Genomic DNA, 24,569 nt, shown 5'->3' with positions numbered 1-24,569 from the left:
CCCTCAGAAGAAATTTTGAGTATCATCAGTTCTGATCTATCTTTTCTTTGGTTTTAAATTCCATAAAAATGCAGCTGATTTGTTTGTTAGCCAGTTAATTTAACCGGAAAATTAGAATTCACAATTACATTTTGGTAAAATCGGGTGGTGGAGGGTGAGAAGATAGATACTATACTTTGAAGATCACTTAACGATGTCTGCTGAATCATCATTAATAAGGTTAACCATGAATCATAGTTAAACAAAGCTCTTGACTACCCACCTAAAACGATTAGGGGCTTAGTGATCATGTTTCTACATCTATGGCATACAAATTTAATTTATTGAGACACAGTATAGTGACGTCTCCTATTAAGAGTTCTCTCACTCTCTCTCTCTCTCTCTCTCTATATATATATATATATATATATATATGTAGGTCTTTGGTTGTTCGGGTTTTCTCCCACGTAAAATTGGAAGTGTCTTGGCGACGTTTCGACGAAGTCCCATTCGTCATCTTCAGGCTGGTGCTTTCAGCTTCGTGTGTGTGTGTGTATGTGTGTGTGTGTGTATGTGTGTGTGATGGTTCAGGGGTTAAAAATGTTGAGCTTACAGCTAGAAAACTGACAGCCCACATTTGAGACCTGAGCTTCGGGCAACCGGGTGAGCACCTGTTCCTTGTCCCACCTTCTGCCCATATATCAGTTTGAAAGCATGCAAATGCAAATAGATTAATAGGTATCACTTTGGTGGGAAAATAACAGAATTATGTGCCCCTTTGGCATATAGTCATGCTGGCTACATGGCTATGGAATTTGTCTTTGGACAATGCTGGCTCCCTCAGCCAAGAAACAGAAATGAGAACCACACCCTACAGTCAGACATCATTGACAGGAAAACTTTTACCTTTTATATAGAGCTCAACCCAGACGCTGGTACTTCATTCAGGTAGAAATGGAGACAGAGATATAATCTCTGTATTCATTCAGTCTATTAAGATTCTAAGTAAAGTACACAATCCTTTAACCATAGCAAAGCTTCAGAGCAATATGCTTCATCTCAATAAAGGGATGGTTCTTACACTGTTTCATGTCTCTATATTCATTGTTTGGAGTCTAATACTTTGACCAGCTTTTGCTCACATATAATTCTGAGAGTTGTTCAACATTCTTGGAGGTATCCGTGGGAGAATATTGATTTGGAATATATTAACAAAAATTCAGTGCAGACATAAATAAGTAGTCAAGCAGATGTGAAGATATAGTTTGCTTTCTGTAGTACTGCATCAGATAAATGAATGAAATATTTGGTGTTAATGTCTTTCTTCTTTACTTTCCAGTCATGAACTTTCTCTACAAAAATCAATACTTTATATTTAAGCCAAAGTTACTATGTAAGCAATCAGGAGGGACACTATTGAAATTATTTATTTATGGTAGATACAATTAACAAGTCTGACTGTCGTCACATATATAGACATTTCCCAGTTAGTATTTATTGGGATCTTTAAGAGAAGATGCTACTAGGCTCCTTCTGATTTTTCAGCACACAAGTGTGTAAGGAGATTTTTATCAAAGGGTAACTGGTTTACAAAAGAGTAACTTAATCAGGAGGGGGAAATGCAGGTCAGATTACCATTTTGGCACTTTTTCAATCATACACTGGTATTTAACTGCCGTCTTAACCCCAGAACAAGAAACTTTTGTATGCATGGCAATGGAGAGAAGCCTCCAATTTGATTTCAGAATGGATCTGAACTCATGCACACAGAGCTTACTTTAAAAAAGAGAGAGAAAATTAAAAAGGGAGTCTTAATACAAAGAAGCATTTTTTTAAAAAAAATCCCTTTATTGTCAGTTTTATTTATCATGATTAAGTTCTTTGATTTGCTTGAAAGGCACCCAAGAATAATAATTGTAACTTCAAACGTAAAAGATACAAAATGTACAGAATAAATAATACAAATAATTCTAACTAAACTTTATAGTAAAATAAATTTGTCCTGCTTCTTGTCTCCTTAATTCTAAGCATAATTTTAGTGCTATGTTCTATTGATTTCAACAGATTTGCTGTGCTGCTTACACTTTGTTCTCTCTCTCTCTCTCTCTCTCTCTCTCTCTCTCTCTCCCTCCCTCTCTCCCCCTCCCTCCCTCCCTCCCTCTCTCTCTCTCTCTCTCTCTCTCTCTCTCTCTCATACACACACACAAATCCAAATTGTGAGTGCAGCAAATCTGTGTTTGGAAACACAGTGACAGACTTGTGAAATAGTCAGAATTAGATTGAACAATTTTCTTTTTTCTCAGAAGCAAAGTTAGGATTGTAGATTAGATCACATTATATGTGAGCTGTGTTTACATGTGAGATCAAATATGACAAAGAACACCATTGCATTTAAACTTGACCACAATTCTATACACACACCAAGCTGTGGAGATCTAAGGGACTTGCTAACCTTTACATGGTTAGCCACTGACATCTATGTATGCAAAATTAGCATACCTACACAAATGTCGCAAAAGCACATACCATATCTCTGATATATGCTAAGGATGTATCCATAAGATTTCAATAACTAATTTTCAATGCACCTTCCCAGGTTTATGACTTTTCTTTATTTTACATGCCTACCTTGTTTAAACCAGACCTGTTTGGGGCAGGGGGGGGAAGGGCTGAGAAATGACTTTTTGCCATGTCATTATGGCAAAGACAGTGTGTTTACATCCAGAAACAAGTTCTGATGGCTTATTTCTTGTCTGACTTGCAGTCTGAAATTTACTGGCCACAGCAAAGTGATGTTATCAAAAATTATCATAGGAGCCAATCATATAAATACAATAAAAATAAAAATTGGGTGCATCAATATACTAATATATTTACATTAAATTCTCAGTAGTGTTTCAAACTTCCCAAGTACAAGTGTCAATCCAATGTTGCACAGGAGTCTATAGCAGCATTATATTGAAGATTGTCCGAAAATGTGATTAAAAATGCCATAGAGGGAAAGTAACAAAAGGTTTCCATTATACCTTTTAAATGTCTGCCTAATATACCACTTTCCCTTTCCATCCTCCTTTTTTAATATATAAACAACATTCCAAATTAAAGGTACCTAAATACTGCAGTCCTTGGAAGCTCACAAATGATTTTTTTTTCCTTTTAAAACAAAAACATATAGTTCCCTTTATAATTATTATGTATTATTGCCATGTGCAATTTGTTCATATACATGGACTCATCCATAACTAATGTTCCCTACTTTTTAGTAGCTGGCTAAGTAGATCCTTGTAGGTTTTTATTTAAATATTGCATACATGGGAAAAATAAGAAGGGAACTGAGAAAAACAAATGCTTTAAATGTCTGTTTAGCAAAATCAACAATTAAAAAAGAAACTTTAGGGACTGCAGTACACACCTAGAGGAATATGGCCAAGTAAACTGAATTTTTTCACAGAATCCAGTTGTACAGAGTTCACATTTAATATGGGGGTAAGAGATACATAGTCTGAAAACTTTCCCATGGCTTCACACAGTTATCCCTGAGAGATTCTTTTCACTCAGATTACTGCTGTGCTTAAAGTTCTGATTGGTGACACATTATTATAAGGCACTTTTATTTACAAAGTTCCAAATGTAAGACAAACCTAAGAGTTTCTGATTCAAAGCCTTCAAAGGTGGTGTTTTGTTTCATGTGTGCTGTTCCAAAACCTCCAAGTAGTCAGGTTCAGCATGCAAGTTGGCCTTGAGCTCAAAATATTCATTTTTAGTCTGTTCTAGTAAAACCTTTCTCGGCCGGGACAGCATAAGTGTCTCCATCAGCTTTAGTTCTTCGTGAGCTCTTGGATAATGTACTTCCATCTCAGGATGTAGCTGAGCAATGCTTTTCCGAAGATATTCCGTTATCCCCAATTGTTGGAGTTCTCGCTCCTTCTCTAGTATATTCCTATACAACGAGCTTGCATCCTGGAAGGAGAGAAAATCAGCTGATTGGTCTGTAGCCTTGTACTTGACATTTGGACCACCAGTGAGAGGAGAGGAGTGCTCCCTTTCTAAGAGACTTCGCCGAAGGTGTTTGGAATCATTCCCCTCCTTATCATTCCTTTCATCTCGATGATCTGCAAATTTGGAGTTGAAAGGTGGGCTTTGATAAACTTGGACTATGGGACTGACCATGCGCTGTTCATACAAAATTGAAGCTGGCCGTTCAGTGGTATGGTGTGTGGTTTTATGACCATACATGCTGTATTGAAGCTGAACTGGATTGTTGTCCCGTACCTGCTCTTCCATTTGTTTCTTTTTGTGCCGCCTCCGCCGATGTAGAACAAGAACAACAATGCCAGCTGCACAAAAAATCATTGTTATAAACACAACCAAGAGCCCCAGGATTAAAACAGAGAGAGGGATAACATCGGTGAGCGATTTCAGAATAGTATCTGCTGTACTGGTGGTAGTTGGTGATGTTGTGATGATTAGGAAGCTAGGATGAGTTGGGATAGCTGGACTGTTCATTAAAGTGGGACATAACATATCACTGTTCAGAGATTTCAGTTCCTTTTTAGCTAGATGTCTTGGAGAAGTACAGATAATTTCTCCCATCATTGTATTCCTATTCAGTTTTTGTATCCATTGTTGTAGCCCAACAGAATCACAAGTACAATCCCAGGGGTTGTCTTCCAATTCAATTTGTACTAGTAGATCTAGATCATCTAAGACATTTTTTATGGGCAATTGGGCAAACTGGTTGGTTTTCAAATTCAGCCTGGCTAGTGGAACTCCAGAAAAGATATGAGATGGCAAAGTTTGGAGGAGATTATTATTTAGGTATAGGACCTTAAGTTTTGGCATTGGACTAAAAGTACCAGGTAAAATCTCCTTGATGGCATTATATTCAAGGTACAAATACTCAAGGCGTTGCAGGCCTAAAAACAAATTTCGACTTAGTTTAGTGAGATGGTTGCCATTGAGATATAATTTTTGCAATTCAGTGAGATTTATAAAGGATCCTGCTTCTAATATTTCAATACGATTGTTTCCCAAATGAAGCATTTCTAGACTGTCATAACCCACAAGATCTGATTTCAGTAATGTTTGGATTATATTTCCTGCAAGAATCAACTTTATAGGATTGGGAGGGGGAGAACCTAAATCTGACAAGCTTTCAATATTTTGTTCCTGACACTGCATCAATATCCCTGAAAGGATATTGCTTGTGCACTGACAAGGTATAGGACAATATACTCCAGGAAGCAGAGTAGCTGGTTTTGTAACATGAGGTGTTAAACTGGATTCCTTTGTGGGAGTTTTAAAAATAGGTATCACTTTGGCTGAGGAATGACTATCGCTTATTGATGTTGTAATCACCAAAGGCAATGACCCTGATGGAGAATCAAGGTCATTTGGGGGTGGAGTTGGACAGAGCGATTCTGTTTTTAATCTGCTTAGTATGTTACCTTTCAAAATGGGAGGGTTGTGGCACACAACATCTCCTATTATGGACTGAGGAGGCATGTTTTCTAACCAACTCTTTAACTCCAGTAGGTCGCAATTACAGATCCATTTGTTGTCTTCTAGCTGGAGGTCTAGAATTCGGCCAATGTGTTCTAAAAAACCAACATAAGGTAATGTTTGCAGTTGGTTCCCTCGAAGATCCAGGTGAGTTAATGGAACAAAGCGAAAGACGTTGGGAGGAAGAAATTCAATGGCATTGTCATTTAAAATAAGCACCTTAAGCCTGTTGAGCTTGCTGAAGGCACTTGGTTCAATTATTGTGATGAAATTGTTGTCTGCTTGAAGGAATTCCAGGCTTTCTAGCCCATGAAAAGTGTCTTCCTTAAGTATTTCTAAATAATTGTGGTTGATATGGAGTTGTTTAAGGTGACTTAGCCCATTAAATGCCCCTGGTTCAATATCCACAATATAGTTAAATCCAAGATGCAATGTGACAGCATTGATAAAGCTGGCAAAATCATTGACCTGTAGCATAGTCAAACTGTTGTTTAAAAGACTAAGTTGGAAAGGCCGGGATGGTGGAACATGTACTCGAGATATCTCTTTGATGCCTCTTTCTTCACAGTTTATGATTAAGATGCTGTCTTTTTCTTCACAAAAACATAAGTTTTCACAAGAGCCAATAGTTGAAGAGGATGCTAGTTCAGAATATAGCACATCACAAGCAACCCCCATTAAACTTAATGCGATTATCCAGACCTTCATGGTAATCCAACAGCGTCTGCAAAGTATAATAAATTAAACACATTTTAGTGTTTCCTTCAACTTTGGTGAGAAAAAAAAACTATTAGTATGTTTTAATATACATAAACCAGCTACTAAAAAGTCACTCTAATCTACTGAAATATTACAGTAACTGTCTAGTCTAAAAACCGAAAACTATTAGGTCATGCACTGCTTCTAATTTCCAAGATAATTTAGTTTATCCTTGAAAGAGAGAAAGGTTGTGCTAGAACTGTGGCTTACTCCACATTGGGGAAGTCATTTTCTTCTCTTGAACTGGGGTAATTGCTTTTCACCCAATCTTGTGTGAGGGGCTTGGAGGTTAAATACTTTTCAGTACAAAAGGCTGGACCCACACCCACACTCCAAATAAAATCTCAAGTCTAACTTCCTCTGAAATAACAATCCAGAACCTAGCAACAATATCTAAGATGACATAGGCCTGATGCATGTCAAAATAACATATTTGTTTTATGTCTTTGAAAAATAGTATGATAATTTATAGGAAAGAAATGGTCAGCCAATTTATACATTCCCACTTATGTACACACATTATTTTAAGAAATAAAAAGAAAAACAAATTCCGCTGTATTCCCATAATCATGATGGTGTGATGATTTTTATTGGGAAAGTAATCTTGAGGCTGTCTTCAGGTGTTTTTGTTTTAATTTTCTGAAAGCAGAGGAGACAAAAAATGGCAGTGATCAGATCCATATTTTATTCATCTCCATCACTGGTATGGCCTACCCTTTTGTATTTTTCCATCACTGCAATGGGTGACATAATCTACTACCCACTTCCAGCTCACTGTAAAGGTTTCTCTTATCTGTGTTTTGAAGTGCTGCTTCAAAGGGCCTGCTTTCCATCATTGGGCTATGTTAAATTCTTCCAAGTGATTGGTTTCCTATGCTTCATTCCAGATTAAAGTCCTCTCCAGCTCGAATTAGACCCAGCACATGACATATCTGCTCCCATGGTTGTTGGTGACTACCATGTATGGCATTTCATTGAGGCTACTAGGATGCTATGTTCACAGCTGGTTAGTTTTTGCTTTTCCTAGTTGATCTAATAATAGTTTAAAGGAGTCATAGAATCCAGTCAAGTCTCCTGAGTACCATGTATTCCCTCTCTCTTTTACTAGTATGCATCTGTTTGCCCAGGATTCACCTTTTCAATTTCTACCTGCCTGAATGAATCATACTAACCTAAGGATCAGCATACAAACAAAAGAATGAAGCTACAAAGTCCACATTTTATGAAGTTAACCATCACTTTTTTGCTTCCACAATGTTTTTATAGACCATAGTAGAACAAATGAGTAAGGGGCTATGTTCCCTTTATTTTAATCAATATAGCATCAAGGTAACATAGTACAATACAACATAGTGGTAGGGAGCCAGGATGTTCATTAGTGTCAAGTGAGAGAATGTGAGAAGGGGGCATAAAGGTATCCAGCTGTGCAGACATCTGGAGAAAGAAAAGAAATTACCTCTAAAAGGAATAAGCAGGAGATGGTCAATGTGCAGTGGTGGTGGGGTGCAGCCAGTGAGATTTGCCTTCCCCAGGACATTCAGAAGGGAAGAAACTGAATGACCAGTCAAAGACAGTGGTGATTATAGCCTGGATTGAATACCAAGCACGCCTCACTGTAATATCACTACACTCAGGACCAGGGTCAGATACAAGAACAGCTGGAGCAACATGGAACATAAGCAATTGAGATTGCCATGCAGAATTATTTCAGCAACAGATCTGAAATGCCTGGATTTCATAGAGAGAATGAGGGATGGCTTGGATTTTACTGAATTAATTAATTTTCCCATCTTCATTATTTTTTTACAAATAATTCAAGATGAAGAATATACCTAATAGTCCTTCCTTCTCCTATTTTCCCCTTAACAACAACTAGCTCAAAGTTACCCAGTTGTCTTTCATGTCTAAGAAGAGATTAAAACTCATAGTCCCCTGGTTTCTAGGTCAGCACCTTAACCATTATACCAAACTGGTTGTAATGTGATTTTTAGAGGTGCTTCAGGGATTCACAAAAATGAAGTTAGAGAACCTAGTGTGACTTTTGGGTGGCAGATTGCTCATCTGTGATTTAAATAACTTTAAATTTGAGGTTACACGTACTCAGAGTAAAGAATAACTATGGGGAAGAAAGAATTCAAAGATGATGATGATGATGTTGATGTTGATAATAATAATAATAATAATAATAATAATAATAATAATAATAATAATAATAATAATAAAGCTGGTAGGGACATTGGAGGTAATCTAGTCCAACCCCCTCTCAGGCAGGAAACCCTATACCACTTCAGACAAATGGCTATCCAGTCTCTTCTTAAAAACTTCCAGAGTTGGAGCATTCACAGCTTCTGGAGGCAGGCTGTTCCACTGATTAATTGTTCTAACTGTCAGAAAATTTCTCTTTAGTTCTAGGTTGCTTCTCTCTTTAGTTAGTTTCCATCCATTGCTTCTTGCCCTGCCTTCAGGTGCTTTGGAGAATAGCTTGACTCCCTCTTCTTTGTGGCAACCTCTGAGATATTGGAACACTGCTATCATGTCACCCCTCATCCTTTTTCTTCATTAAACTGGACATACCCAATTCCAGCAATCTTTCCTTGTATGTTTTAGCCTCCAGTCCCCTAATCATCCTTGTTGCTCTTCTCTGTATTCTTTCTAGAGTCTCAACATCTTTTTTACATTGTGGTGACCAAAATTGGATGCAGTATTCCAAGTGTGGCCTTACCAAGGCATTGTAAAGTGGTATTAACACTTCACGTGATCTTGATTCTATCCCTCTGTTAGTGCAGCCTAGCACAGTGTTGGCCTTTTTGGCAGCTGCTGCACACTGCTGGCTCATATTTAAGTGATTTTCCACTAGGACTCCAATCACTTTCACAATTGTTACTATGGAGCAAGGTACCACCTATACTATACCTATGCATTTAGTTTTTCTTGACTAAATGTAGAACCTTACTTTTTTCACCATTGAATTTCATTTTGTTACACTTCTAAATGCCTTTTTTAAAAACCCTTCCTTAATATTGTGAGCATATTCTAAGCCACTAGGACAGACATGTCAAACTCGCGATGTCACATGATGTCACACAACATATCGGGACAGTTTTGCCATTGCCAGCAATGGGGTGGGTGCAGCTTCCATGTGACGCATCCAGCCTGCAGGCGGGAAGTTTGACACTCCTGCACTAGAAGATCAAGCTAAGAAACCCTTCACCTTTGTGGAATAAAAGAAAGTTATTCTCACCATTAAGAAACAATAACAGGGGGTGCTACTTATAAAATGCTAAGTTACATACTCAAGGTTAGGGTATTGGTATAAATAGGAAGGATAAGAACACTGTTCCAAAGAATATCATCCATGAAAATGATTATATAAAATTTAGCAATGGTATACAATCAAAGGTGTAGTAGAAAAGCTGAGGCAAAGAAGAAACAACAACCAAATAAAACAAAAACTGGAGAGAAAAGTACTTATTAAGGAGAATATTAGTAGCTCAGAGTTTAAATGATGGAGCCATGGTGCTCTCTGAGCTTGGTTGTTTTCTTGCAGATGTTTCATTACTCAACCTACGTTACCTAGTTTGGGTAATGAAATGTCTTCAAGTGAAGTTCAGAGAGCACCAAGGATTGCTCAGAAAAATACTTCTAAATAAAATGTTGATTTTGTCCTCCTTCAAAGAAACATTTTTACTGTTACTATTCTTTCAGGCATCTTTTTGGCATAACATGCAAAGGAAGGAAGGAAGGAAGGAAGGAAGGAAGGAAGGAAGGAAGGAAGGAAGGAAGGATCTAGGGCAGTGGTTCTCAACCTTTTTAATGCTGCGACCCCCAACTGGTCGTATGTCGAGGACTACTCAACCGGTCGTAAGTCGAGAACTATTCAACTGGTGCAGCACCGTTTGCAGAATGGGACTTTTGGTGGGCTCAGCAGGGCAGAGACAGCCTGGACAATTCCTATTGGCTTTTGAAAGCCAATAGAATTAGACTCTATTCAAGAGAGTCTATTCTACTGGCTTTCAAAAGCCAATAGAATAAAAGGGAGTAGCACAGCTAAGGAAAAGGGGGAAAAAATGGCGGATTGCGTTGTTTGGCGACCCTCGTGAAATGGTCGTTCGACCCCAAATGGGGTCCCGACCCACAGGTTGAGAACCACTGATCTAGGGGCAAGAAAATTCCACTTGATTGTTTACTAGCATAGCCTCATATTTCTATGAGCAGTATTGGAAGAAAATCTATTTATTGCTTTTCTGGTAAAAAAAAAAAATGTGTTATCCATTACATGTTGAGTAGAAATATGGTCTATCTAGATTTCCTGCTACAGATGATTGAAGAAAACAAAGACATGAGTTAGTTAACTTAATTTGAAGAACTAGTTATATGTACATGGCATCATTTAGTCATTGTGCTTCATTCTGCAACTATAGGAAGTGTTTACTCTATAGCAAGCAATGCTAATTAGAGCTCCTTGCTAGTATTATCATGGTTATTTAAAACCAGGACCTCCAAAGGCAAAAAGGTGCAAACATCAATATATTCCATAGCACTATTTTGTAGGCCTATACATCTCAAATTCAATGGAATATATTTCTTGGTAAGCCTAAACTGAATTACATTTTTTTTTTCATCCAAGGTATATCATTTGCAGAGTTCAGGACTGAGAATAAATTCTTATGTAATGAAGTTGCTACCAAGAATAGGGGGTGGGGGGAAACCCACTGGTTATAGAAGCATAAGAAAACCTCTATGTGAAAGATAACCTAAGGGCTAAATGCATGTTCTATGTATGTGGGGATAATAGCTCAAGAAGGACAGGACATGCTTAGTATTGATAGATTGTTGAGTATATTGACAACCAAATCGAAGGGAAAAGAAAGATGAACCTGCCAAATTGACTGTGAAATGGCTCCTAATGAGAAAAGTATGATCAAAGCAGTCCCAGCTCCAAATGCCACTGAACAAAGGTTGCCAATTGTAAAAAGATAGAGAAGGAAAGCAGAGGATAAGGCACCTATACTAAAATTAAAGAGAAATGCCTGGGTAAGGGACATGCTTTGTGATTAAAAACAAACGACCATCAGGTCACTAAGAAACTGTTTGTTTTTTAAAAAAATGATCTGGGATAGCAAAGAGAACTATCCATGGAAATCAATGGAGAAACCAATGATTGTAATGTAGATGGTGTTGTGGGCTCCCCAGTATGTCCAATCTTTTGGCGGAATCTCCAGCTAGATTGGAGGGAGGAGTTGACAGGTCAATTTTAGAGTTTTTGCACTGCAGAAAGCAGCACTAATCTGAGCTCCCCCAGAATCTTTGAACCCTTATCTGATCATTCACAAGAAAATATAATCAGTCTGGCAGAGTTTTTGTAACACAGATCACTCAAGCTTCTGTTTGAGACTTTTTACAAGTGGTTCCTCTTTGCTTTCACCTGACACAGACCATCATATTCTCCCTGAACACCAAAAATTGGCTTGTGTACCTTTGGGTACCCTTATTTAATGGGAAACATATTTCAAATAGCTCTCTTGAATTAAGTTCAATAAGAAATGATTTTTTTCTTAATAATTCATATTAGAAGGAAATGGTTATAGCAACCTTGCAGTGTAGTTCAAAATGCATGCTACATATCAGTCTCTCAGTTGGTTATCTTAAACTCTAGACCAGGGTTTTGGGCACCAGGGACCAGTGCCATGGAGAAAGTTTTTTTTTGTGGACCAGAGGGGTTGTGGTTTTGAATACTGCCTGCATCCCAAGGATGGAGCTTTGCTTGTTTGTGCGGCCCACTTGCAAACAAGTGTCGGTCCAGAGACCGGGAGTTGACACAAGACTCAGTTTGGTGTAGTGGTTAAGCCATCAGGCTAGAAACCGGAGACCCTGAGTTCTAGTCCCTCCTTAAGCACAAAGACATCTGGGTTAACCTTGGGCCATCCCTCTTTCTCAGCCCTAATAATCAAGTAATGGCAAATAAATCTTCTCAAGAAAACTGCAGGATCTTATCCAGGGGGCTCACCAGGAGTCAACACCTACCCAGAGACTCAAATACTTTTTCTAGACATATTTCATCTCCTTCTTAGGTTGGAGGATAGATTGACATGTTTTTTTTTTAAATACTATCTACTTTTTTTTTCTATTTTGATGCTGGAGGTTGGTCTTCAAGCAAGTATTACAAAATGGTAATACAGGGTTTTTTGTTTGTTTGTTTTATCCCAAATACAAAGAGACAGTGAAGTAACAGAGAGAGAGAAACAGATGGAGAGAGAATAACTAATAGTTGTACAACACAGCCCACTGTTAATTTTGCAATTCAGCCGCAGAACTGAATTGCTTTGAATTCCCAGTCATAAATCCATCATGCACCTTAGGTTGCATCAATTTATTTAACTAGTCCCCATCATAAGTCAGTGAACTACTGTATGCATACTACTGACTTGCAGGATGCCCTTGTAAAACTTTGAAAGTAATATTAAAAAACAAAAAAATATCTCTATGTCTACTATGACCAAAAATCTAAAGGAAGTAATAAAGAGTGAAAAATAGAAAATAGACAGAAAAGAAACAGCCCTCTCTTAATAGAGGGAGAGGGATAAAACATCATCTATCCCCAGTCTACACCACAATCCTTTCAGCAGTTCCAAGAAGGCTCCACACCCATTTGCACCACTCAGGTGACCTTGATGAGACTGATAAATCTCCAAGTGGCCTCAGTGACTCTCTAAAAGAATGCAAATAACCAGCTGTCTGCAAGGAATATAAATCCTTTCATTCCCTACCAACCAATCAGAGTTAAAGAAACTTCTTGGATAAGAAGCTAAACGTCTTCAAAGAAAAACAAAGTCCAATTGCCTCTTGAAAAAGCATCTTTGGGACAATCATGACTTGGATGACTGAGAATCTCCACAGACAAAAAAGAAACGTGCAAAGGGACACGTGAAGCATTGCCAACAGTGTCATTAACTTCAATCTACTGTGTACATGGGATGAAACTGCTGTGGTATTTTGGCTAATCTTATTTATAAGACCCTAGTTTCAGCAATGAAAATTAGTAAAAGATGCATCTTCTTAAATTTACACTTTTAAATGTGCAGAATAATTCAAGGTTGCAAACATTGGTTTTCTTTTATCCAATGTGTTTGCTGAGCATCTCCCATTGTTTTGTAGCAGCAATTTATTAAGGCAAATTTTCAAAGGGAAAAATTGCTAAGTTAGAAAAAAAGATTAATTTGGACATGTTTATTTAGTTATTTATTTTGAGGCAAGGGGAGGTCAATTCTTTACTACAAAGCAAGCAAAAAAAGCTACTCTACTACAATAGTAAACAGTGTGCTTAAGACACTCTTTCTTGGAATAGTTTCCAATGAATTCAGTGTGGATAACTACCAGGTTGTGACCATCTTCTGTTTGGAAAGTTGCTGTTGAAGTCAAGGAATTTAGTTTATTAGAAGCAACTAAGAATGACTGTTTTAACATAGTCCATCTCACTTAAGAAAATGATTTGGCATGTAACTAGTTGGAAAGGAATGTTATGTGAAAATGTAATTGTTCATCTTTCAGTTCACCAGAAGCACGTGCCTGATCTCATAGGCTCACACATTTAGAAAATGCGTCTTCTATGTAAACATCACAAAATCTTTTGCAGTACATTGAGTTTACTCAATCAAGATGATTTGCAGCAAATGTTTCATCCAGCTGCAGTGAAGGTTATGGAAAGCCACACAACTAAACAGTGGTGGAGAAAGAGCAAATTAGCTTTAGGACTTTGGGGGCTTTCCAGAGGCATTTGGTTTGTTAGTTGTGACAGGAGACAACGTTCTAGATTAGATACATCCTAGTTCAACTAAGATACCCTTAGTGTATATTGGCTGTAGTCTTCACACATTTACTTCGAGTATGTTGTGTGAAATCTAGTAGGTCTTCTGAATAAGCACCTATCATTAGACTGCTCATCTGAAGTAACTTTGAAAGTTTGTTTTAAATTTAAATTTTCTTCCTGAGGATATACGGATAATTTAGCAAAACTAAACAGGTCTGAATTAAATTGTTTCTCCAGTTATCAATGGCCCTCTCTGGGGCAATTTAAACATCTGGAATCCTTGGTGCCCTCTGAGCTCAGTTGTTTGCTTGCAGAAGTTTCATTACTCAACTACATAACATCAACAGTATTAATGATAATGTTTCTTAGTTGGGTGATGGAACATCTGCAGGCAAACAACCAAGCACAGAGAAAACCAAGGACTCCACTGTTCCACATACTGTATATTCCTTTCTATTGGAATATTTTACAGGCATATTGATGGCTAAGCAGTACAAGTCTCAAGGAGATTAACAGAGCTTACCCCTAGGTAAATATCTACAGTATTATAATTTCAGTCTTTCTAAATATATTTCTTAGTTTTCTAATCTTTTTTTATCTATTTTTGTTCACACAAGAATTCACATACATACAAATATATGATACTTTGTGAGACAAAGGAATATCTTGGTTTAATATCTCTAGACTATAAATAGTTCTGCTTGAGTCCCTTCCACCAACCCCACCATCTCAGATGATGAGCAAGACACAGCATGCAAATCCAGGCATTCAAAGTACCTTGCTTCCTACCACTCCTAGAAACAAAGTATTGACTTGCAGCACCCAAGATTTGTATTTGACACCCTAATTTGACCAATACTCTTATCTGCATCAAAATATTTGGCTCATTTCTTCATGTATTATTTATCTCCTCTTCTAACAGGGAAAGAGAACATCATAAGCATGGTATGATATCCTTGGGTAGAATTAAGATAAGTAAATCAGTTTGGGTTGCATGTTGCACTGAAGATCGCTTTGCATATGTATTTTGGAGGATGAAAGTTTTCTGTCCTCGTTTTTTCCTCAAATGGAAAGCATTCCCATGTTAACTATTGCCAGGTTTTTTTTAGCATTCTGCAAATCCATCAGTCTTTTTATTCATATAGTTTGTTTCTCTGCAGAAAAAGGCTTAGAGCTTATGAAAAGCATTACTCAGTTTTTTTTTTTAAAAAAAAAAATAATCTTTCTACTCTTTGAGTTCACCCCAGTCTTCCAGAGCCACTGTACATGATACAACTGTACATGAAATAAGTGTGTGGCATGCAATTGTTTCTTTTTAATACTTTTCCCCTCACCAACCATAGATCTTTGTAACCATCACAGTAGCTAACTCATATTATAAATGTACCGAGCAGAAGGCATGCCAAGTGACATCAATTAATTTAATTAACGTTTCAGGTTACAGAAATGTGACTCATAACTGGCTGATTTGTATTTTAATTGAAGCAATACTTCCCCAAATTGCCTGAAATAAGCGGTTCCATTTCAAGCATGAAAGGAGAGGAAACCCAGTTTGAGGGAAATCTAGCGATCAGGAGGAGTTTCCCCGACCTGGAGTCGATTTTGCACAAATGTTGCACCTACAGCAACATTCCTCTTCACGTGAAGGGCTAATAAACCCATCTGTTCCAAACAACGAGAAAACAAAACCTTCACAAGACCATCAAATTAGCTCCAAAGCCAGATTCTCCTCTAGATTCCCTTAGAGGGAGGTCATTATTAACAATCTAGCTAGCAGATCCCCCCCCCCCCGGAGCCCAAAGTTTCGCCTAACGAACGGTTGTTGAATCTACCTCGCAAGTCCCGCGTTCATCTGCCCAGCTCTACAGTTAACCGTAGCCGGCTGTAGCATTTCTTTTCAAACTCTCCCTTTTCCACCAGCGTCATCTCCAACGCTTGTCTTCCAAGGTTAGGCTTCCTTTCTACTTTAAATGCTCCGGCACTTCTTCATCCATGCAGGACACCACCACTCCCTTCCAAACGAGGGACCCCGAAGACCTCGCTCTGCAAAGGTTGGTTCTGCTCTTAGTTACCGGCCAGGAATAAGCTTGGGCTGGGGCGGGGGGGGGGGAAGAACAGGGATCCGTCCCTAAGGTGATCGCAACCCCCCCCCCCAAGAAACGTGGTTTCCTTAGTGAATCGCTGGAGAGCGAAGGCGTCCTTACCTGCACAGCAGCTACACCCACTGACAAAGTCGGTTATGGCACAGGATCAGCCGTTCCGACAGAAATCCCTTCCCCTTCTCCAGAAAGGCGGACTTTGCTTTCCCTTCCCTTTGCTTCCTAAGCGTAGTAGCTCTGGTCCCGGGAAGTGAAAATCCTCGGTCCAAAGGCGGCAACGCCAACCATCCCAGCGAGAGGCACTGGGGGGGAGGAAGGGCAGCCACTAGACCATCCTGTAAACAGTTATCCCTTCGCCTCAATTAACATGCACAGCAGACTTCCCAGCTCGGCTGACTTTCTGCATGCCAGTTAACCGTTTGCGGGCTTTCGGGGTGCAGAAAATGCTAACAGGCTCTCAGCAGGACCTAGAAGCTGAGCGCGGGGGCTTTTTTTCCTGCCTTTTTTTTCCTCTTTTTTTAAATGATCCAAGCGGCCCCAAGCGATGACCGCCTTCCTCTTCCCCTCTGGTCTTTCTCGTTAGCTGGGTTTGTTGTTAGTCAGCTTGCCAGAGGCCAGGGGATAGACGCCAATAAGAAAGACTTCTTGCCTTTTGACTCAGCCTTTAAGCCCTTCCCCATCACAGGGTTTTAATCTGCCAGGGATAGTTCATACAAGCTGCAGCTCCACCTTAGGAAAACTCAACCCCTCCTCCTCTTCCTCCTTCCAATTATTTCTCCTCCTCATTTGCTTACCCCTGCCCTCTTTCCCAACCAAAACACAACCCAACGGAACACCTTGAAGCTCCTTTTTTTTTTTTTAATCTAAGTCTGATTCACAAAGCAAGGGAGGACGAAGGAAAGGAAACGGGTTATTTGTGTAGCCTGGTTGCTGCTCCATGTTGAAATCTTGCTCCTAAGTTAGTTGCCAATGATCAAAGCAGGCCCACCCACCACCCAGAGATGCTTATCCAGTCATTAATTACCTGTCAATTGTTTTGTCACAATGTGTCAGGGAGGTCCGTGAGATGTGGTTCCCGGTTCCCTCCTTCAGACTGTTTAATTAGCCAGTTGTTTATTGAAAACATGGACATGCATATTAGTGGCATCAGATTTTGGATGGAAATACTGCTAGATTTTATGAAGGACTAGATGGCCTGGGTCAGTGTTGAGTCATCATTTCAGTGGTATCCCTGAATCCAAACAAATAAACAGAAGGGACCAAGGCAGAAAGTGGGGGGGGGGCAGGAGTTATTTATCCATTGAGTTTCCTTGTGGAAAACTGATAGGGAGCATTGGAAACTTTCCCTCCCTTTCCTTCCCAGTTCCTTGCCAGTAGGCAGGTAAGTGGCACTGAACAGTGAAAGTGAAGATCATATGACCACAGCAGCAATACAGCAGAAGCCAGTAGCACTGAATCATCCACGCTATCAAATTTCATTCCCTGGGGACTCATGGATCTTAGATTCTGGATGCATTCTTCCAGTTAAAACATTCAGGGTACCTGGGTTCAAAAATGTTTGCCTTTTGATACACGGTTTCACCCAGCTGGAAGTCATGACATTGAGAGTTTTAGTAGTAAATAGATGTGTGCAATTTTTTTTTTTTTTTACTTTTGGAAACTCCAGTACTGAGTACTGGAGAGATCATCAAATTGATTTCTAACTCACTGCTTTTCAAATGTTTGCTAAATCTGTTTTAAAGTCCATGTCAGAAACTGGAATATCAAGGAGATTCCCCCCCCCTCCTTGAAAAAAAACCTAAAGAAGAATTGCTTCTTTAACATTCCTTTTATCTCTGATATGGGTGCTTGTGGTAGGTTTTTAAGTAGTATCAAGAATGTGCCTTTCTTACAGGAAAAAAAATATACAACCTTTAAACCATTTTCCAAGTCACACATTCAACCTCATCTCCCCACCTTGCATAACTGTAGACTTATAATTAAGCTACTGTATTCTGTGCTCACAGGTCCAGAGTGCATGACACAAATTATCAGCCCAAGCACTCACACATACCCACACATTCTGATTAAAGTGGGTTCCAATTATGCTAAAATTTATACAACACAAATATATTGGCAAAGAGTCTCCCTGCACTGAGGGGCAACAATACTAATTGAGATTCTTTCTGTCTTAGGAGAATGCCCAAGCAAACCGACTGAATCCAGTTGTGTTGTGAATTGGCAAACTACTTGTCTTAGAAAAAAAAAATAGACTCAAGAAATTCAAAGCAAAAGATAACTGTGAAGTCGAAAAACAGATTGAGACATACTTGGGAGCAGTACAAAGGTACTTGGAAATTGCCTTTGTACAGCAGCAAATCCCCTTAAGGAGCATACCTCTTTAGCTTTATTTAGGAACCAAGGAATATACACACTGAACACCCTATTAGATTTGTCACTTTGGTGAGTCCTGCAATTATTAAGGCTCCATGAGGACTATGTCTTGGTTTGTTTCTTGTTAATATCTTTGGTCATTACTTACTAGAATTTAAATAGAATGGGATTTTCTATTTGTAGAGAAATGGCGTAATACTAATAAAGAAGTGAACATTCATTAACATTCTTATAACATGGGAACCTGCACTGGATAATTGTCTAAAGGTACAGGAGTATTATTAGTGGTGAGATTTCATTCATGCATTAACAGGTTTATCAAAGTAGCTTTGTCATTCAGCTTTTTGCAAGGTTCTTCCTAAGTAAGTCCCACAGCAAAAAATTGTTACAGAAATTCAAAATGCAGGCATATAGTCAGATTCATGAATCAGAGTTATTAATCATTATAGTAATCTCAATCTCAAGCATTACTCCCCTTGATTAAAAACTGGGAATGTGTTCTGCTACAGATTTAGATCTTTGGCAGATCTTTGCAAACAAAACAAAACAACAACAAAAAACCCAACAAAATCACCCTGTTTTTTCCCCTCAGACAGAGGAATTATTGATATATAATTGTTTATCTAGGAGGAATAAAAATTATTCAGCAGCTACAGATAATGGATTTTCTTTTCCTTTCCAAGGGTAATCACAGAAATTATTGTCACTCTATCTTCAAGATATGAATTTGGTGCCCTAAACATTTATGACTTTTCTGATGTCTTGTATGCCAAAAGAGAAATTGATACTTTCAATCGGGCTTTAAACTGTGTATATTATGAATTTTCCTGATGAATGCATGTCATAGATGTTTAAATCAATCTCTTAATATGATTTCTCCTTCTCTTTAGCTATCATTGCTCCACAGGAACAGTTTATAAGTACTGCCTGAAACCAAAGCTTTAATTTTTAGTGGGTGGGAAGGAAGGAAGGAAGGAAGGAAGGAAGGAAGGAAGGAAGGAAGGAAGGAAGGAAGGAAGGAAGGAAGGAAGAAAAGAAGGAAGGAAGGAAGGAAGGAAGGAAGGAAGGAAGGAAGGAAGGAAGGAAGGAAGGAAGGAAGGAAGGAAGGAAGGAAGGAAGGAAGGAAAGGTCTATTATGACATTTTAAGCTGCAGAAATTCATATTATTGATAGATGGCCTCTAAGAAATATCTAAAGCTCGGGATTTTTTCCACCAGCTAGTGGTTATATGAGTTTTTGCAACCCAGATATATTAGCACTATCTTGTCTAGATTGTTTTCCAGGAAATAATCCTGATTATTGATTTATGATTTTTTTTTTGCCTTTTGATTAATTAAATATATAAACATATGGGTAAAATCACTTTGTTGTATATAATTTACAGTGAAAATTTTTGAGAGAAGCCCTTTAGATAAATTCATCCCAGTGGCTTCCATGAAAATGTGCACTCACTTCTCCAATATTGCATTTATTTCTCCCACCCTCATATTCACTATATCTCCAACTGAGTGGGAGGTTACTGTTCATTCAGGTTACTGTTCATTCAATAGGAGGAACAAGAATTCTTAACTTCTTAACATCTAGCTGAGGTAGCAGCCTTACCAAGTGTCCAACAGGTATGATTCTTGAGGCCATGTCTGGCAATCTCTCTTCAAACTCTTTCAGATATTCAACAACTGAAAGTGTCTCAATATGGTGGAACTATAGAATTCTAGATAGTTGCTTTTCATGTAGATACATGCTGAATAGATTTTTTTTTCATTATCATTCTAGCACTTCTTCAATTTGATGAAAGAGACTATTGGAAAACTTTTCATAGGTTGGTGAGTATTTTTGTTTTCACTATAATTGTGAAGTGGGCAAGATGCTGTGTCTTCCTTGAAGAAATTTCCCTCCATTGGTCTGCAGATTTTTTGTTTCCTACCCTTCTGTTAAATCACAAAGAAAGGCTTGACTTTTTCAATAGCTGTGCTACTATCACTGCTAAGTGGGAATCCTGCTTTTGAGAAATTGTTGGATAATTTCCCTAGAATTATTTTTTCGTTAGAAATAGTATTAGAATAGGGGTCTTCAAACCTGGCCCTTTTATGACTTGTGGACTTCAACTCCCAGAATTCCTCAGCCAGGCACACTGGCTGAGGAATTCTGGGAGTTGAAGTCCACAAGTCATAAAAGGGCCAAGTTTGAAGATCCCTGTATTAGAATAACAATTAGTCCTTTAAAAAGATATAAAAGGTAATAAAAATAAAATAAAAGAGTTTTTGCAGTTTGAGATAAAATGAAAGATGGTTAGATTGCCATCAAATTGCAGGATTGGAAGGAACTTTAGAAGTCATCTAATATAGCCTCCTGCTCAATGCAAGTTCTATCAGTTCATTTCTGACAAACATTAAGATTCTGTTTGAAGTCTGAAGTTCTCCAGCAAAAGAAAACTCACAGATTTGTATGGCACCCTGTTCTATTGGCTGATAGCCATTCAATAAGGAAGAGTTTCCCAACAGCTATACTAAACCTAGTTCTTATAGTTTGAACCCATTAGTTCTTGAGAGGCAGTAAAAGGTATATCCATTCTTTCTTATATGTGATCATTTCTCCATTTTAAACTTCATACTATGCATTTTAGCTCAATCCTATCAAGATATAAAAAGCCATCAAACTGCACTCATTTGGACCAATGTACTGACAATGTTATCTACTTTGGTAATAAAAAGCATGTAAGAAGGAAAGCAATCTCACCTAATATCAAGATCTCAACATTTCCGTTCTGAACTACATACATTCTCTACTATTTTTAATAATTTGTTCAATGACCTTGCCCATTAGACATGCCAAGCTAGCAGATCTGTTGTTTCCTGGATTCTCCTTTTGCTCCTTACTAACAATGGGGAGGATCCTTAGTATCCTTCAGTAATCTGGAGTCATACAATCTTTCAGGACTTCTCAAAGAGTATTGAAAGTGATTCTGCAATTACCACTTCCCCAAGTTTCTTTATATTTTTTGATGCGATGGCTCATTGTGGAGATTCAAATTCCTTTAGATTAGCTAAATTCTTCCCTACCCTCTCCTCATTTCTTGCAAGCTAAGTCTCCATCTTTCTCTCATTGATGTAAGGATGACCAGCTAGAACTCCATTTCCCTCTAAGGCGAAAAGAGATGCAAGAGAAGTTTACAAATTCTGTTTCTCTTCGTCAGCCATTAGCATCACTTTCTTCTTATTATTATTATTATTTTTTTGGCTTTCCTGTTTAAAACATGATTATCTCAAAAAAGAAGGCCTTTAAAAAGCTAGACTTTTTTTGCTGTTTTTGATATCTCATAAGCCTCAGCTTTTTTGAGCATTGGTCTTTTTGATACAGTTCCTATGAGTTAATTACCTTATATTATTTGTTTATGTATCTCTTCCCCCATTTTCCATCTATATCCTTTTTTACACGCAGCATTTTAGATTGCTCAGATGTTAATTTTCATGTGCTATTTAAGAAAACTATGAGCAAGTTTCAGGATCCGATATGGATCATGTCAAACCAATGAATTCTCTTCTATGCCTCATCACCTGCATTGTTAATTCTGTTCAAGAGAGCATCCATTGCCCATTATTGGTAATAGGATAACATCATTCATCACACCTGAGAAGAATGGTGGAGATTTTATGAGAATAACTAGGTGTTTAGTAGGGCTGCCTCTCAGTATTAGAATATTTTACTCATTGTTCCAATGATAGGACCAGTTATGGACAGTCAGGAAAAAAACCATATAATTTAATGGCAAAGCAAATCAAGACAGATATTCCTATCCTATTCACAATGGGAATGGTGAATGGTATAATGGTGAATGGTATAATGGTGGGAGAGCTCTATCACTCTTTACTTTTCTGTCTTGTATTCTATCTTGAACACAATTTCTTGTCAGGAACTCTGGTTTCAGTTTAGCCAAATGGTTCATTGAATCTTTTCTTCATTTTTATTGCCAGTGGCATTGTTTACAAAACTGTATTGAAAAAAAAATGCACTAACTTGCTGATACTGCTATAAACAGAACTGGACTATGAGTCCTGAGAGAATATTCTGAATGAATGTCAACACTTATCCAAAGCAAATGCTCTCGTGGGCTCCAAAACTGACAATGGCTAACTTGCCAACAGAGTTAAAGGAAGAAAAAGGGGGAGGAAAATTTTGTGCCCTGAATCATTTTGACAAAGTCTTTATAAATATCTCAAGCCAATTTGGAGCACACTTTCCATATTAGGTGGTAGATATATTTGCTTGGATTTCATCAATTCCCTTAGAAAGGTTCTGCAAACAGAGGGAGGGGGAAATTTTAAAAAAAGGGGGGTAACCCATCAGTATCATTGATTGAAAAAATCTATGCGGTCAGTAACAATCAGCACCAACTTGATACATAATCAATTTCTTTTTTTTAAAGTATCTTATAGGTTAGGCCTTAACCATTTTTTCAATTCAAGAAGAAAAGAGAGAACCATATAGCTATGAATATGGGGCTAGCATTTTAATTTGTTTTCCTAAATCTTGTTCCAAACCAGGTCCAAACCAGAATGGATCATCTTTGGACTGACTTGAGGCTATATTGGTTGTTACCTATCCATGAAATCCAATCCTTGCAGCAAGACAGGTGATCTATTCACAGACTTAACATATGTACTGTAACACTTTCTTGTTACTCATGGAAACCAAGAATAATGCCTGGGGAGAAACAAGGACACGGGCTTTAAATAAAATGTCACATGTGTATTTTCCAGTAAAAGTTGTCTAACAAGAAAGAGAATCTTCATAATCCCTTCAGTGGAGCTGCTCAAGCAGTTATTACTATTCTCTGCAAGCTAAGGTTAACAGAGGTCTTTTCCAGTGCTGGAATTTAAGATTCATTATTTTATTCCCTCAAGATGAAAATTCAGTTAAAAGAAAACATTATAAAATGCCAGAATCAGTTTCAAATTAATTAGGTGTTCCACCCTCACTCTGCAGGGAAGCCTTTTTGCCAACACGCAAAGGGAAGGAATTGTAAGAAGAAAGAAAGGAAGTGCTTTCAAAAGAAACCAAAGTTTCAAGATACACAAAAAGGACAGATTTAAGTTGCTTCATTTCTATGAAAAGCATGTTAGACCTTCCCTGCCACACCCTGTATTACCTTTTAAAAACTCTACTGTGGGGAGAAGATAATTTTGTTTCTGCTCTTCTTGTTTCATTTTTTTTAACCACAATAACAAAAAGGCAACTTTCTTCCAGAGTGAGCAGACTTGCTAAAGTAATTCCGATTAAATGTCAGTGATTTGGTCTGAGTCAAATACAATGAGGTGTTTGTTATTTTACATGTCTGATGTAGCTTCAAAACTTGGTGATAAGGAGGAGTCCTGAAGACAATTGGGCAAGGTGGTGACAACTCTCTTTTCAGGAACATCTGAAGCAGGGCTGTCAAACTGCCGGTCTGCGGGCCGGATGCATCATGCCAAAACCGTGCCCACCCCATTGCCAGCAATGGAAAAAAAATCACAATATGTTGCAACATGTCACGTGACATTGCGAGTTTGATACCCCTGATCTGAAGGCTTCAGGGAAAGTCTTCCACTTCATATATCTTCAGAGTCATATATTCCCTTTAATATTATGCCCTTGGCTGAAGAGTCATCCTCAAACTAGGAGGAGGATTGAGATGGAGCAATCAGAGAATCAGACACAGCTCCACCCTACCAAAAGTAGTGTGATGGTATCGGGACCCGATATCATTTGGCTATAGTGATTCAGACCCTACCCTGGAGGCTCTTCTTCTAGCACATGTGAAGACAGAGCCACAGAAATGCTAAGCTGCAGAAACACATAGCGTAAGCTACCCAAGAACTTCCTGGTTGATCACTGCTAACTATTTTCAGAAGATGAGAGTTTCCTGTAGGTAATTTACTACTGTGGGTTATTCAGGGGGAGGGAAATATTTATGAGACATTGTTCCTCTAAGACAAAGCCTTGGCCTTTCTGAATAATGGATAAAATAGTCTGATTTGGTCAGTCAATTTCATACTTAGGAGAGACATTGATTT

At 38.2% G+C, this 24,569-nt stretch overlaps 1 protein-coding gene and 1 long non-coding RNA gene across 4 annotated transcripts in view; one reads left to right on the top strand and one right to left on the bottom strand.

Annotated features, from left to right (window-relative positions):
• Positions 1-2,271: 2,271 nt before the first annotated feature.
• SLITRK6 (SLIT and NTRK like family member 6) overlaps positions 2,272-24,569 on the bottom strand; it is a 39,826-nt gene continuing 17,528 nt past the window's right edge. The window contains exons 1-2 of one of the 3 annotated variants that reach the window (XM_039366798.1): positions 16,252-16,992; positions 2,272-6,205 (exon numbers count right to left, since the gene is read on the bottom strand). In XM_039366798.1, coding sequence (XP_039222732.1) covers positions 3,664-6,189 — 2,526 coding nt within the window. In that variant the 5' untranslated portion in view covers positions 6,190-6,205; positions 16,252-16,992 and the 3' untranslated portion in view covers positions 2,272-3,663. Of the gene's footprint in view, positions 6,206-15,879; positions 16,073-16,251; positions 16,993-24,569 lie in introns of those variants that run through there. The other 2 variants (XM_039366797.1, XM_039366799.1) reach the window with 2 other exon arrangements.
• Positions 15,971-24,404, top strand: LOC120318755. Its single transcript, XR_005559579.1, has 3 exons — positions 15,971-16,098; positions 20,293-20,342; positions 23,061-24,404. It is a non-coding gene; the product is annotated as an uncharacterized LOC120318755 (long non-coding RNA).

The sequence above is a fragment of the Crotalus tigris genome, unplaced genomic scaffold (assembly GCF_016545835.1).
Source record: "Crotalus tigris isolate CLP2741 ecotype Arizona unplaced genomic scaffold, ASM1654583v1 scf7180000020368.463427, whole genome shotgun sequence".
Taxonomy (NCBI): Eukaryota; Metazoa; Chordata; class Lepidosauria; order Squamata; family Viperidae; genus Crotalus; species Crotalus tigris.
The sequence above is the reverse complement of the archived record's forward strand: the minus strand, read 5'-3'. Positions and strand labels throughout refer to the sequence as shown.